At 45.2% G+C, this 14,029-nt stretch overlaps 1 protein-coding gene across 3 annotated transcripts in view; it reads left to right on the top strand.

The window, feature by feature from the left end:
• Positions 1 to 14,029, top strand: part of LOC115139747 (netrin-G2) — a 58,116-nt gene that overhangs the window by 38,983 nt on the left and 5,104 nt on the right. Inside the window, exons 6-7 of one of the 3 annotated variants that reach the window (XM_029677482.2) lie at positions 6,231 to 6,317; positions 8,261 to 13,559. The exons of 1 other annotated variant lie outside the window; for it this stretch is intronic. In XM_029677482.2, the coding sequence (XP_029533342.1) occupies positions 6,231 to 6,317; positions 8,261 to 8,583 (410 nt within the window). In that variant the 3' untranslated portion in view covers positions 8,584 to 13,559. Of the gene's footprint in view, positions 1 to 6,230; positions 6,318 to 8,260; positions 13,560 to 14,029 lie in introns of those variants that run through there. One more of the 3 variants, XM_065026506.1, reaches the window with a different exon arrangement.

Raw genomic sequence — 14,029 nt, 5'->3', positions numbered from 1 at the left:
TGTATTTTTTTTATTTCATCATTGGAAGCCTATAGATGTGTCACTAGCCATTTGTCCTGATGAATTCTGGAATATTCTCAATTTTTATTTTTTTATTTTTTTATTTCACCTTTATTTAACCAGGTAGGCTAGTTGAGAACAAGTTCTCATTTGCAACTGCGACCTGGCCAAGATAAAGCATAGCAGTGTGAACAGACAACACAGAGTTACACATGGAGTAAACAATTAACAAGTCAATAACACAGTAGGAAAAAAAAAAAAATGGGCAGTCTATATACAATGTGTGCAAAAGGCATGAGGAGGTAGGCGAATAATACAATTTTGCAGATTAACACTGGGGTGATAAATGATCAGATGGTCATGTACAGGTAGAGATATTGGTGTGCAAAAGAGCAGAAAAGTAAATAAATAAATAAATAAAACAGTATAAAAACAGTATGGGAATGAGGTAGGTGAAAATGGGTGGGCTATTTACCAATAGACTATGTACAGCTGCAGCGATCGGTTAGCTGCTCGGATAGCTGATGTTTGAAGTTGGTGAGGGAGATAAAAGTCTCCAACTTCAGCGATTTTTGCAGTTCGTTCCAGTCACAGGCAGCAGAGTACTGGAACGAAAGGCGGCCAAATGAGGTGTTGGCTTTAGGGATGATCAGTGAGATACACCTGCTGGAGCGTGTGCTACGGATGGGTGTTGCCATCGTGACCAGTGAACTGAGATAAGGCGGAGCTTTACCTAGCATGGACTTGTAGATGACCTGGAGCCAGTGGGTCTGGCGACGAATATGTAGCGAGGGCCAGCCGACTAGAGCATACAAGTCGCAGTGGTGGGTTGTATAAGGTGCTTTGGTGACAAAACGGATGGCACTATGATAGACTGCATCCAGTTTGCTGAGTAGAGTGTTGGAAGCCATTTTGTAGATGACATCGCCGAAATCGAGGATCGGTAGGATAGTCAGTTTTACTAGGGTAAGCTTGGCGGCGTGAGTGAAGGAGGCTTTGTTGCGGAATAGAAAGCCGACTCTTGATTTGATTTTCGATTGGAGATGTTTGATGTGAGTCTGGAAGGAGAGTTTGCAGTCTAGCCAGACACCTAGGTACTTATAGATGTCCACATATTCAAGGTCGGAACCATCCAGGGTGGTGATGCTAGTCGGGCATGCGGGTGCAGGCAGCGATCGGTTGAAAAGCATGCATTTGGTTTTACTCGCGTTTAAGAGCAGTTGGAGGCCACGGAAGGAGTGCTGTATGGCATTGAAGCTCGTTTGGAGGTTAGATAGCACAGTGTCCAATGACGGGCCGAAAGTATATAGAATGGTGTCGTCTGCGTAGAGGTGGATCAGGGAATCGCCCGCAGCAAGAGCAACATCATTGATATATACAGAGAAAAGAGTCGGCCCGAGAATTGAACCCTGTGGCACCCCCATAGAGACTGCCAGAGGACCGGACAGCATGCCCTCCGATTTGACACACTGAACTCTGTCTGCAAAGTAATTGGTGAACCAGGCAAGGCAGTCATCCGAGAAACCGAGGCTATTGAGTCTGCCGATAAGAATATGGTGATTGACAGAGTCGAAAGCCTTGGCGAGGTCGATGAAGACGGCTGCACAGTACTGTCTTTATCGATGGCGGTTATGATATCGTTTAGTACCTTGAGCGTGGCTGAGGTGCACCCGTGACCGGCTCGGAAACCAGATTGCACAGCGGAGAAGGTACGGTGGGATTCGAGATGGTCAGTGACCTGTTTGTTGACTTGGCTTTCGAATACCTTAGATAGGCAGGGCAGGATGGATATAGGTCTATAGCAGTTTGGGTCCAGGGTGTCTCCCCCTTTGAAGAGGGGGATGACTGCGGCAGCTTTCAATCCTTGGGGATCTCAGACGATATGAAAGAGAGGTTGAACAGGCTGGTAATAGGGGTTGCGACAATGGCGGCAGATAGTTTCAGAAATAGAGGGTCCAGATTGTCAAGCCCAGCTGATTTGTACGGGTCTAGGTTTTGCAGCTCTTTCAGAACATCTGCTATCTGGATTTGGGTAAAGGAGAACCTGGAGAGGCTTGGGCGAGGAGCTGCGGGGGGCGGAGCTGTTGGCCGAGGTTGGAGTAGCCAGGCGGAAGGCATGGCCAGCCGTTGAGAAGTGCTTATTGAAGCTTTCGATAATCGTGGATTTATCGGTGGAGACCGTGTTACCTAGCCTCAGTGCAGTGGGCAGCTGGGAGGAGGTGCTCTTGTTCTCCATGGACTTCACAGTGTCCCAGAACTTTTGGAGTTGGAGCTACAGGATGCAAACTTCTGCCTGAAGAAGCTGGCCTTAGCTTTCCTGACTGACTGCGTGTATTGGTTCCTGACTTCCTGAACAGTTGCATATCACGGGGCTATTCGATGCTATTGCAGTCCGCCACAGGATGTTTTTGTGCTGGTCAATGGCAGTCAGGTCTGGAGTGAACCAAGGGCTGTATCTGTTCTTGGTTCTGCATTTTTGAACGGAGCATGCTTATCTAAAATGGTGAGGAAGTTACTTTTAAAGAATGACCAGGCATCCTCAACTGACGGGATGAGGTCAATGTCCTTCCAGGATACCCGGGCCAGGTCGATTAGAAAGGCCTGCTCACAGAAGTGTTTTAGGGAGCGTTTGACAGTGATGAGGGGTGGTCGTTTGACTGCGGCTCCGTGGCGGATACAGGCAATGAGGCAGTGATCGCTGAGATCCTGGTTGAAGACAGCGGAGGTGTATTTGGAGGGCCAGTTGGTCAGGATGACGTCTATGAGGGTGCCCTTGTTTACAGAGTTAGGGTTGTACCTGGTGGGTTCCTTGATGATTTGAGTGAGATTGAGGGCATCTAGCTTACATTGTAGGACTGCCGGGGTGTTAAGCATATCCCAGTTTAGGTCACCTAACAGAACAAACTCTGAAGCTAGATGGGGGCGATCAATTCACAAATGGTGTCCAGGGCACAGCTGGGAGCTGAGGGTGGCCGGTAGCAGGCGGCAACAGTGAGAGACTTATTTCTGGAGAGGGTAATTTTCAAAATTAGTAGTTCGAACTGTTTGGGTATGGACCTGGAAAGTATGACATTACTTTGCAGGCTATCTCTGCAGTAGACTGCAACTCCGCCCCCTTTGGTAGTTCTATCTTGACGGAAGATGTTATAGTTGGGTATGGAAATCTCTGAATTTTTGGTGGCCTTCCTGAGCCAGGATTCAGACACGGCAAGGACATCAGGGTTAGCAGAGTGTGCTAAAGCAGTGAGTAAAACAAACTTAGGGAGGAGGCTTCTGATGTTGACATGCATAAAACCAAGGCTTTTTCGATCACAGAAGTCAACAAATGAGGGTACCTGGGGACATGCAGGGCCTGGGTTTACCTCCACATCACCCGCGGAACAGAGAAGGAGTAGTATGAGGGTGCGGCTAAAGGCTATCAAAACTGGTCGCCTAGAGTGTTGGGGGCAGAGGATAAGAGGAGCAGGTTTCTGGGCATGGTAGAATATATTCAGGGCATAATGCGCAGACAGGGGTATGGTGGGGTGCGGGTACAGCGGAGGTAAGCCCAGGCACTGGGTGATGATGAGACAGGTTGTATCTCTGGACATGCTGGTTGTAATGGGTGAGGTCACCGCATGTGTGGGAGGTGGGACAAAGGAGGTAACAGGGGTATGCAGAGTGGGTCTAGGGGCTCCATTGTGAACTAAAACAATTATAACTAACCTGAACAACAGTATACAAGGCATATTGACATCTGAGAGAGACATACAGCGAGGCATACAGTAATCACAGGTGTTGAATTTGGAAAGCTAGCTAAAAACAGTAGGCGAGGCTAATCTGCTAGCACAACAAACAGCAGGTAAAATGGCGTTGACTAGGCAACGGGGCCGACAGGTAAGACAAACAAGCAGAAAGGAGTTCCGTGATTAATGGACAGTCCAGCGTGCGTCAGCTATGTAGCCAAGAGATCAGTGTCCAGGGGGCAGCAGTGGATGGGCAGGGGGCTGGGCTGGCGAGTGTTATCCAGGTTTTTTTAAACTAACAATGACTAACTAGCTTGTAGCTAGTTAGCTGGTTAGCGTCTGGAGGTTCTTGAGTGTGTCATAAAAATAAAAATAAGAGTAAAAGTAATAGCGATTCCGTATCACATTGGGTGAGGCAGGTTTCTGGAAGGTATAAACAAATTAAAAATCAAAAAGAGATAGAAAGTAAATGGGGTCAGAGAGTGATTGGGACGCGGTGGTTCAGACGGTTAGCAGGCCTGTGCTAACAAGCTAACAGTTCGTAGGCCCGAGCTAGACAAGGTAGCAGTTAGCGGACCGGAGCTTGACAAGCTAGCCGTTAGCAGGCCGAATTAGCAAGCAGGGAGATAGCGAGGGCTAGAGAGTTAACCTTTGGGGGACGTCGCGATGGGGTGAGTCTGTTTATTCCTCTTCATGCGGTGAGCTGGAGATACAGCGATTCAGAAAGTTCGCGGGCCTTGGCCAGCAGATGGATCTTTGGCGATGTCGCAGCGGAAAAGCCTGTTGAAACCCCCTCGGACGATTATGTCGGCGGACCAGTCGTGATGGATCGGCGGGGCTCCGTGTCGGCAGTAGAGGGTCAGTAGAGGGTCCAGGCCAATTGGCAAATTAGGTATTTTTGGACCTCTTCGGCTAGTCGGGAGATGGGCTTAGTATTAATATTACTATGTAAGAGGAAAGGTCATGGTTCTTTCTGAGCGCCTTCTTCTGATACCTTTCTCTGCGGTGTCACAAGTATCAGAGGGAGATTTGAAAACAGTCATCTACTGAGTACAGAGTTATGAATGTGCTCAACATTGATGATAGCGGCTTCTAGGCAGTATCCACTTAAGGTGCTTTTCAGTAAAAATAAATGAAAGGTTCCATATTTATTCAGCATGCTTATTCTTTAGACAATTCTCACTCATTCTCACCTGCTTGTTTGTCAAAATGGCTGCCCAAAGTACCAAGGCAGCCTTTTCTCGACCTGGAGGGCTGATCTTTTTTTATTTATTTTTCTTTTACCAGGCAGGTCAATTCACAACAAATTCAGGAAAAGTTCAGACTTAGATTGTAATGAATATGATTATGAACAGTGATTATTACCTGCCAATATCTACCCCAAGGCTTCTCTTGGGTTGCATACATGCACACACAACAGTGTAACTCCACCATCAAGAGGCTGAGAGTGCTCTCTGATCTAGATGAACAAGCTGTCTCATCAGGGAGCAGATCTTCTCTGGGAAACCTTCTCTAAATTGGTTGGCCATTGTGGCAGATGGTAAAGGGGGGGGGGGGGTTAGGGGAAAGCTGTACATGTCCCAACCTCTGTAACTTCGTGTTACCCCACAGCTGCAGTACATTGTGACTTGCCTCAGTGCCCACCTCTGGTCCACATACGTACACGTGGTTCCAATGTAGCCCAGATAGTTTACCCGGAGGTAAATCCACCTCCAGCACTCATAAGGTTTCAACATGGCTACTACCGCACCCGAACAAAGCCATGGTGTTCAGACATGTAAATACAGATCAAGAAGAAAGCGGAACATGACCGACTTGAATTCCCCACATTGATGCCACAAAGATATGCCCCAGCAAGTGTCCTAAAGTACATGCATAAGCATTTCCTTAATGATATGAGGTTGTGTGTGTGTGTGGTACCCAGCGTGTAAAAACCTGTCCCGGCCGATAATTGGGTTTCTTTTTATGTAAAGATTGATTTGGGAGTTTGTCCCTTTGGCCATGTGCTAATGATCAACCACTGGGGAGGGATACAGACTTAATAAAACATCAGCATGCCAGACAGCAGGAAAGCTCCCACTGTTCCAAGTGCGCCCCACTGAATCCCAATGCGCCCATCTGCAGGAGGAGGCCTAGTCGCTCACTACAGGGAGACTCTACACTTTACGCTACACCTGAAGCACGTTGCCGCATAATATTAGTGCGATTTAAATATTGGGCATACGGGAGAATGAAAAACATGATTTGGTTATTTGGCAAGGGCAAAGATTTGTGTGTGTGTGTGTGTGTGTGTGTGAGAGCGGTGTGTGTGTCGGCGTGTTTACTAGAGTACTTGCTCGTGTGTTTATTAGTGCGTGCATGCTTTTCTGTGTGCCTGTATTTCTGTCTCTCAGCCAATGTACCTTTGTTTTTGTTAGAAGCTTACCATTCATTGTTAGAATACTTCAAAACGTCAGACCCTAACGAGATACTGTATGACCCCGATTTGTCTTCTGTGCCAAACAGACATCACCACCTTCACTGACATAGTGACAGCTGTGGTGGGTCCCACATCCAGCACAAAGCTCAGTGACTCCCTAACTGACACACCAGGTTGGAAACTAGTGAGATGAACACTAGGCATTAGGCATTTGATAGTAGGTAACGTAGTAGTAGTAGCTAGTGGTACAGTGCGGAGAACAAGTATTTGATACACTGCCGATTTTGCAGGTTTTCTTACTTACAAAGCATGTAGAGGTCTGTAATTTTTATCATAGGTACACTTCAACTGTGAGAGACGGAATCTAAAACAAAAATCCAGAAAATGACATTGTATGATTTTTAAGTAAATAATTAGCATTTTATTGCATGACATAAGTATTTGATACATCAGAAAAGCAGAACTTAATAGTTGGTACAAAAACCTTTGTTTGCAATTACAGAGATCATACATTTCCTGTAGTTCTTGACCAGGTTTTCACACACTGCACCAGGGATTTTGGCCCACTCCTCCATACAGACCTTCTCCAGATCCTTCAGGGTTTGGGGCTGTCGCTGGGCAATACGGACTTTCAGCTCCCTCCAAAGATTTTCTATTGGGTTCAGGTCTGGAGACTGGCTAGGCCACTCCAGGACCTTGAGATGCTTCTTACGGAGCCACTCCTTAGTTGCCCTGGCTGTGTGTTTTGGGTCATTGTCATGCTGGAAGACCCAGCCACGACCCATCTTCAATGCTCTTACTGAGGGAAGGAGGTTGTTGGCCAAGATCTTACGATACATGGCCCCATCCATTCTCCCCTCAATACGGTGCAGTCGTCCAGTCCCCTTTGCAGAAAATCATCCCCAAAGAATGATGTTTCCACCTCCATGCTTCACGGTTGGGATGGTGTTCTTGGGGTTGTACTCATCCCTCTTCTTCCTCCAAACACGGCGAATGGAGTTTAGACTAAAAAGCTCTATTCTTGTCTCATCAGACCACATGACCTTCTCCCATTCCTCCTCTGGATCATCCAGATGGTCATTGGCAAACTCAGATGGGCCTGGACATGCGCTGGCTTGAGCAGCGGGACCTTGCGTGCACTGCAGGATTTTAATCCATGACGGCGTATTGTGTTACTAATGGTTTTCTTTGAGACTGTGGTCCCAGCTCTCTTCAGGTCATTGACCAGGTCCTGCCGTGTAGTTCTGGGCTGATCCCTCACCTTCCTCATGATCATTGATGCCCTACGAGGTGAGATCTTGCATGGAGCCCCAGACCGAGGTCGATTGACCATCATCTTGAACTTCTTCCATTTTCTAATAATTGCGCCAACAGTTGTTGCCTTCTCACCAAGCTGCTTGCCTATTGTCCTGTAGCCCATCCCAGCCTTGTGCAGGTCTACAATTGAACCCTGATGTCCTTAAACAGCTCTTTGGTCTTGGCCATTGTGGAGAGGTTGTAGTCTGTTTGATCGAGTGTGTGGACAGGTGTCTTTTTATACAAGTAACGAGTTCAAACAGGTGCAGTTAATACAGGTAATGAGTGGAGAACAGGAGGGCTTTTTAAAGAAAAACTAACAGGTCTGTGAGAGCCGGAATTATTACTGTTTGGTAGGTGATAAAATACTTATGTCATGCAATAAAATGCAAATTAATTACTTAAAAATCATACAATGTGATTTTCTGGATTTTTGTTTTAGATTCAGTCTCTCACAGTTGAAGTGTACCTATGATACAAATTACAGACCTCTACATGCTTTGTAAGTAGGAAAACCTGCAAAATCGGCAGTGTTTCAAATACTTGTTCTCCCCACTGTATGTGTAAAGTCTGATCACCTCAAACTGTATATCAATGCAAACTCCTTTTATTAGTCTAGGCACTTTTAGTACCCACACTTAGATTAGTCTCAGTGGTTTTGTAGAATACATTTTTGTAGAAAAGACTATATATACAGCATGTTTGTCTATGATGCTAGACAACATCTGGAGAGCATTGGTGTGTAAATGCAATAAGCCTCTCAATTACCTAAATTACCTCATTGCTGGCTCAGTAAATGCTTTCCAATTGCTCCCTCAAGTGCTGCTTCTGGCAACAGATCAAACGTCTGTGCCAGCCACGATACCAGCCACACTTCCAGCCAGTATGTCAGACACTGTGCCAGTCTCTGCCAGTCCCGACCAGACAGACAGTCCATCCTTAACCACAGTGAACTTTCCCCCAATGGAGGTAAATCCCCCCACAACCACAGTGAGAGCGCAGCCGAAAGGTAAGTACCCTGAAACACCAGAGGAATCACTGACCTCTGACCTCTCACCCTTACACTACATGAGCTTTAACACCTCAAATAATACTTTTTTCTCCAAATGTCTTTTGATATTGTTCAGGGATCTAAATGTATGAATATTGGTTAGACTATTCTTGAAACACATCCACTTTGGACATATCGATGGTCACATGGATTTTCTGTGACTTAATCATTTAGTACATTTTTACAAAAGTTTGGGACTATAAGAATAGCAAAGCAAACCTGGGTTATGATACCATAAAACATCATAACTGACTAGCAATTTTACATTGATGTAATAATAGAAATGTTGATTGTTGTGCTTCACCCGTGTTAACTAATGAGAGCAATACAAGACGGGACACATGATGAACTGAGCACAGTGGCGTAGTAGTGTTTGTGATCTTACTCCTACTAAAACACTTTGTCCGTCTCACAATCTGTGTCTCGTAAACCATATGTTTTAAACCGTCTTGCCTGTAAGCAAAACTGAGACCAGGGGTTAACAGCAGATTAAACTGTGGTTTAATGGGAACAGTCAAGTGACGCACTGGGTCCTTGAAACAGACGCGTAAGAGAGACCGTCAGGAGAAACAAAACGTCTTCATTGTTTGGCAGAGGAAACCCAAAGAAGCCTGTAGACTGTCATATTTACCCCTATTAACCTCTCCCAGTGTGAATCAGGTCTGCCAGAGGCCATAGAGTGCCTTGTTCTCCCCAGAGGTTGCACTGGGGTAAAGAGATTAAACATGATTACTGGGCTAAAGTAGTCCTGAAGGCAAGGTATGGTATAAGGGCCATGATTACTGACCTCTTAACATCTCCATGTGCTAGGCTACTTACACTTTAGGATTCCCTGTCTGGTGCCAGCTACTAGCTTAGTAGTGTCCCTCAGTGCCAGGTTGGAGTATTAGAACAGAGCTTTGCTGTTGTATTCACGGTACAAATGCTACATGAAAGAGACAGTGAATGTGGGAGTGAATTGGGGTGTTTGGAGAGTATGGAATGCATACTTTGAGAGGACCAATGATAAAAAAAAGTTGAAGTCATCATATCATTCCGTGCTGTGTTTTGGTCTATTGACAGAGACGTTTTGGGTAATAAATAAAAAAAATACAGAAGGTGAGAAGTTGGCCAAGTGTTTTCTACTCTCTTGTTTGGAAGATAAAATACCCAGCAGGCTCACTATCCCTCAGGCTCTGGCAGCATGTTGAGTTCATCCCAGGGCTTTCCAGAACACAGATTAAACTGCCTACTTTGATTCCCTCGGGAATGTTTGATAGGAAAAGGAATGCAACAGAACATTTCACACCACCTGCGATAGAATGGCACCAAAGTGCTTTGTGGCCCTGGACTTTTGAATCAAATGGTCATTCTGTTTGTTGCTCTCTTACCGCCTTCCTCCTGCCGAGCAAGGGTCTGATGATATCCACTGTTCACAAGGAAAGTGCTGCCACTGGACACAATCAGCAGCCAGGAGCGATAAATCATTAAAAAAACGCTATCATTTGTGTAGCATCATCTTTTTCTGGAGCACAGCATCGAGCCAGCAATACTGGTGCTGGGGGCCAAAGCTCAAGCCTTTTCTGATCTATTTCTGAATACCAATTGAATGAACAGCTGCTAAATATTTCACAAGCCGGGAGAAGACAGGTCGTGGTAAGGGAGAGCAAACCAGGCAAGTTACGGAGCCTGTGGAGATAGATACAGTAGATAGATACATGAAACCATAACAGGATGGAGGCACGGAGCCGTGTCCTTGAGGAGTAGCCACAGGGCAGATGCAGGGGAAGTGATGATATCTGGGCATGGGGTATCCCATTTCTACTGATACTGACAGAAATAGGGGAAAGTTGAATGCTGTAGATATCACAAGACGATGCCAGCGAGCCAACATCAAAATATTATAAATATAGCGGTGCAGTGGTTAGTATGCCATCTTAACAACTGATTGGTGTGATTTTTTTCTGTACACAATTGCAGTTACTGAATCATCTGATGCAGCTGATGCCACATCTGACTCAGTCACACCATCATCTGATGCAACCACTCCAACATCAGTTGGATATACTCTCACACCTGACAGCACAACGACAACTTCTTACACAGTGACTTCTGACACCAGTACCACAGCATCTGACACAAGTACTACTACATCTGACACAAGTACGGCTACATCTGAAACAAGTACTACAACATCTGAAACAAGTACTACAACATCTGAAACAAGTACTACTACATCTGAAACAAGTACTACTACATCTGACACAAGTACCACAGCATCTGACACAAGTACCACAGGATCTGACACAAGTACCACAGCATCTGACACAAGTACCACAGCATCTGACACAAGTACGGCTACATCTGAAACAAGTACTACAGCATCTGACACAAGTACCACAGCATCTGACACAAGTACCACAGCATCTGACACAAGTACCACAGCATCTGACACAAGTACCACAGCATCTGACACAAGTACCACAGCATCTGACACAAGTACCACAGCATCTGAAACAAGTACTACAACATCTGACACAAGTACCACAGCATCTGAAACAAGTACTACAACATCTGACACAAGTACCACAGCATCTGACACAAGTACCACAGCATCTGAAACAAGTACTACAACATCTGACACAAGTACCACAGCATCTGACACAAGTACCACAGCATCTGACACAAGTACCACAGCATCTGACACAAGTACTCCAGCATCTGACACAAGTACTACATTTGACACAAGTTCAACAACAACTGAGAGAAGTACTACAATATTTGACACAATTACGACACTATTTGACATTAGTATTACGCCTTCTGTCACTAGTACTAACACAGTTGACACAAGTACCACAACATTTGACACAAGTACCACAACATTTGACACAACCACCACAGTATCAGACACAAGTATCACAACATTTGACACAAGTACTACATTTCTAACAAGTACTAAAACATCTTACACAAATATTTATTTTGACACAAGTTCTACAACAACTGACACAAGTACCGTATCTGACTCAAGTACTACACTATTTGACACAATGACTTCAACATCTGATATATTTACCACAACTTATGGCACTATTACTTCAGCATCTGATGTATTCACTTCAACATCTGGTGTGCCCTTTCTGGCATCGGACACAGTTACTCCAGCATCTGATGTAGTAACACCACCAACAGATGGATTTACCTCACCCCCTGATGATACATTTATTCCAGCATCTGAGGAAGATACACCCGCCTCTGACGTGGCTACTTCAGTATCTGATGGACTGACCTCACGACCTGATGAAGCTCCTTCAACACCTCAAGCAGTTCCTCCAACTCCCGACACGGTTTCCTCAGCACCCGATCCTCTATCCCGTACACCGGGTAGAGACACCACCCAAGCTCCAGACAAATCTACTCCAGCACCTGACACAGATACCTCAACATCTGATGCTGCTACCCTGGCACCTGTTGTAGCTACTACAGCTCCAGACTCATCTTCAGCAGCTCCTGATCCTGCTACCCCATCTCCTGATGTAGGACCAGTTCCTGATTCAGTTGATCCAGCTCCTGATGTAGGACCAGCTCTTGATTCACTTGATTCATTTCCTGATTCAGTTGATCCAGCTCCTGATGCAGGACCATCTCCTGATTCAGTTTATCCAGCTCCTGATGTAGGACCAGCTCTTGATTCAGTTGATTCAGTTGATTCATTTCCTGATTCAGTTGATCCAGCTCCTGATACAGTTGATCCAGCTCCTGATGATGCTGTTGATCCAGCCCCTGATGCAGGACCAGCTCCTGATTCAATTTATCCAGCTCTTGATTCAGTTGATTCAGCTCCTGATTCAGGACCAGCTCCTGATGCTGCCGCTCCAATGCCTGATGCTGGGGTCGGTGAGAAAGTGGAAAATAAAGAAGAAAATGTTAAAGAGGAAAAAGGTACACCGTGATATAGCAACAATACCCTCTTATTTTTTTCATTTACAAGTGTATGAATATTCCATCAGTAAACTATGGTAAAACTGCAAATATTGAAGGAACTATCCCACTGGGCACAGAAGTAATTTCAACGTCTAGTTTTGATTTTATATTTGGTTGACCAATCAGTTTTCTATATTGATTCAACAACATGACATAGCAAAAATATTCTAAAATTATGTGGAGCCAACGTTGAATTAACCAATATTTGCCCAGTGGTATATTTAGAATGAACAATGTTATCCTCTAATGTACAGTTGTGTATGCAGTCTATATGCTGCTAATAGGCAGTTGTGTATGCAGTCTATATGCTGCTAATAGGCAGTTGTGTATGCAGTCTATATGCTGCTAATAGGCAGTTGTGTATGCAGTCTATATGCTGCTAATAGGCAGTTGTGTATGCAGTCTATATGCTGCTAATAGGCAGTTGTGTATGCAGTCTATATGCTGCTAATAGGCAGTTGTGTCAGTAAGGTTTTATGACCTTCACATGAGCTGTTGCCTTATTGTCTCAACCATTTGACAAAGCCATTATCTAAAGGGTCATTCAGCATGAATAAAGAATGAGTAAAACGTTTGAAGTTGCTTTTTTTCTGATCTCTCAATCTCTCCGGTGTACACAGTTACCCCCATAACTGAAGCCAAAGGGGAAAGCAAAGAGGAAGAGAAAGAGAAAAAAAAATATTTTCAAACGAAAGACAATGAGAAAAAAGGTATATTGATTAACAGTAGTCTAGTAGTATTTGTACTGTATGTTGTGTGTGTTACAAAATATAGTTGTGTCAGATTTAAAAATAGTTTAGTATGATCCAACAACTCAACTCTGTTATGGAAGCAGATGGGGATCAGTGAAACTCACTCCTCAGCCTGAAGTGAATTCACTTGAGCTGCTGAACAGTTAGCTTTTTGGTGGAGCAACTGGGTAGACACTTCAGAAGGGGGGTCATGTGTGTTTGCGAGGCAGAGGTCCTGGGTTCAAGCTTTGATATGAGCTGAATCAGGAGGAAGCGGTAGTCGTTAAGCAAGCAGCGTGACATCCTTTACAATGGTGCCAATTGACTCAGATCTGCAGTTGCGCTCAGCTCAATGCTGGGTTCCCCGTGGAGGGAATTTGGGGGGGTGGAGGGAATTTGGGGGGGTGAAGGTAGCAGATGGGGATCTGTGAAACTCAACTCGCGCTGCCGAACAGCTAGCTGGGTAAGACGCTTCAGGAGGGCGGCCATGTTTGTTTGCGAGGCAGAGGTCCCGCGTTCAAGCCTGAATCAGGAGGGAGCGGTACTCGCTAAGCAAGCAGCGTGACGTCCTTTACATTAGCGTTAGCATGTCAATTTGTAGTGGTGTCAGTAACCATTCATGTTGAATTCCCTGAACCAACTCAATGGGGTTGAAGTTGGAGTGTTAGTCACCTGGTTGCTATAGGAAAACATCCCCACTGGGTGTCAGAGCGCAAACAGATAATTGATGGACAAAATAGGTTGCGGAAAAGCCATTTTTGGATGAGCCCATGTCCCAGTAGGATACCTGATCCATGGTTTCAGGAGGCTATTGACTCAAAGCACCAGGCTGCTGACAAGC

The sequence above is a fragment of the Oncorhynchus nerka genome, linkage group LG13 (genome assembly GCF_034236695.1).
Source record: "Oncorhynchus nerka isolate Pitt River linkage group LG13, Oner_Uvic_2.0, whole genome shotgun sequence".
Classification (NCBI taxonomy): domain Eukaryota; kingdom Metazoa; phylum Chordata; class Actinopteri; order Salmoniformes; family Salmonidae; genus Oncorhynchus; species Oncorhynchus nerka.
The sequence above is the reverse complement of the archived record's forward strand: the minus strand, read 5'-3'. Positions and strand labels throughout refer to the sequence as shown.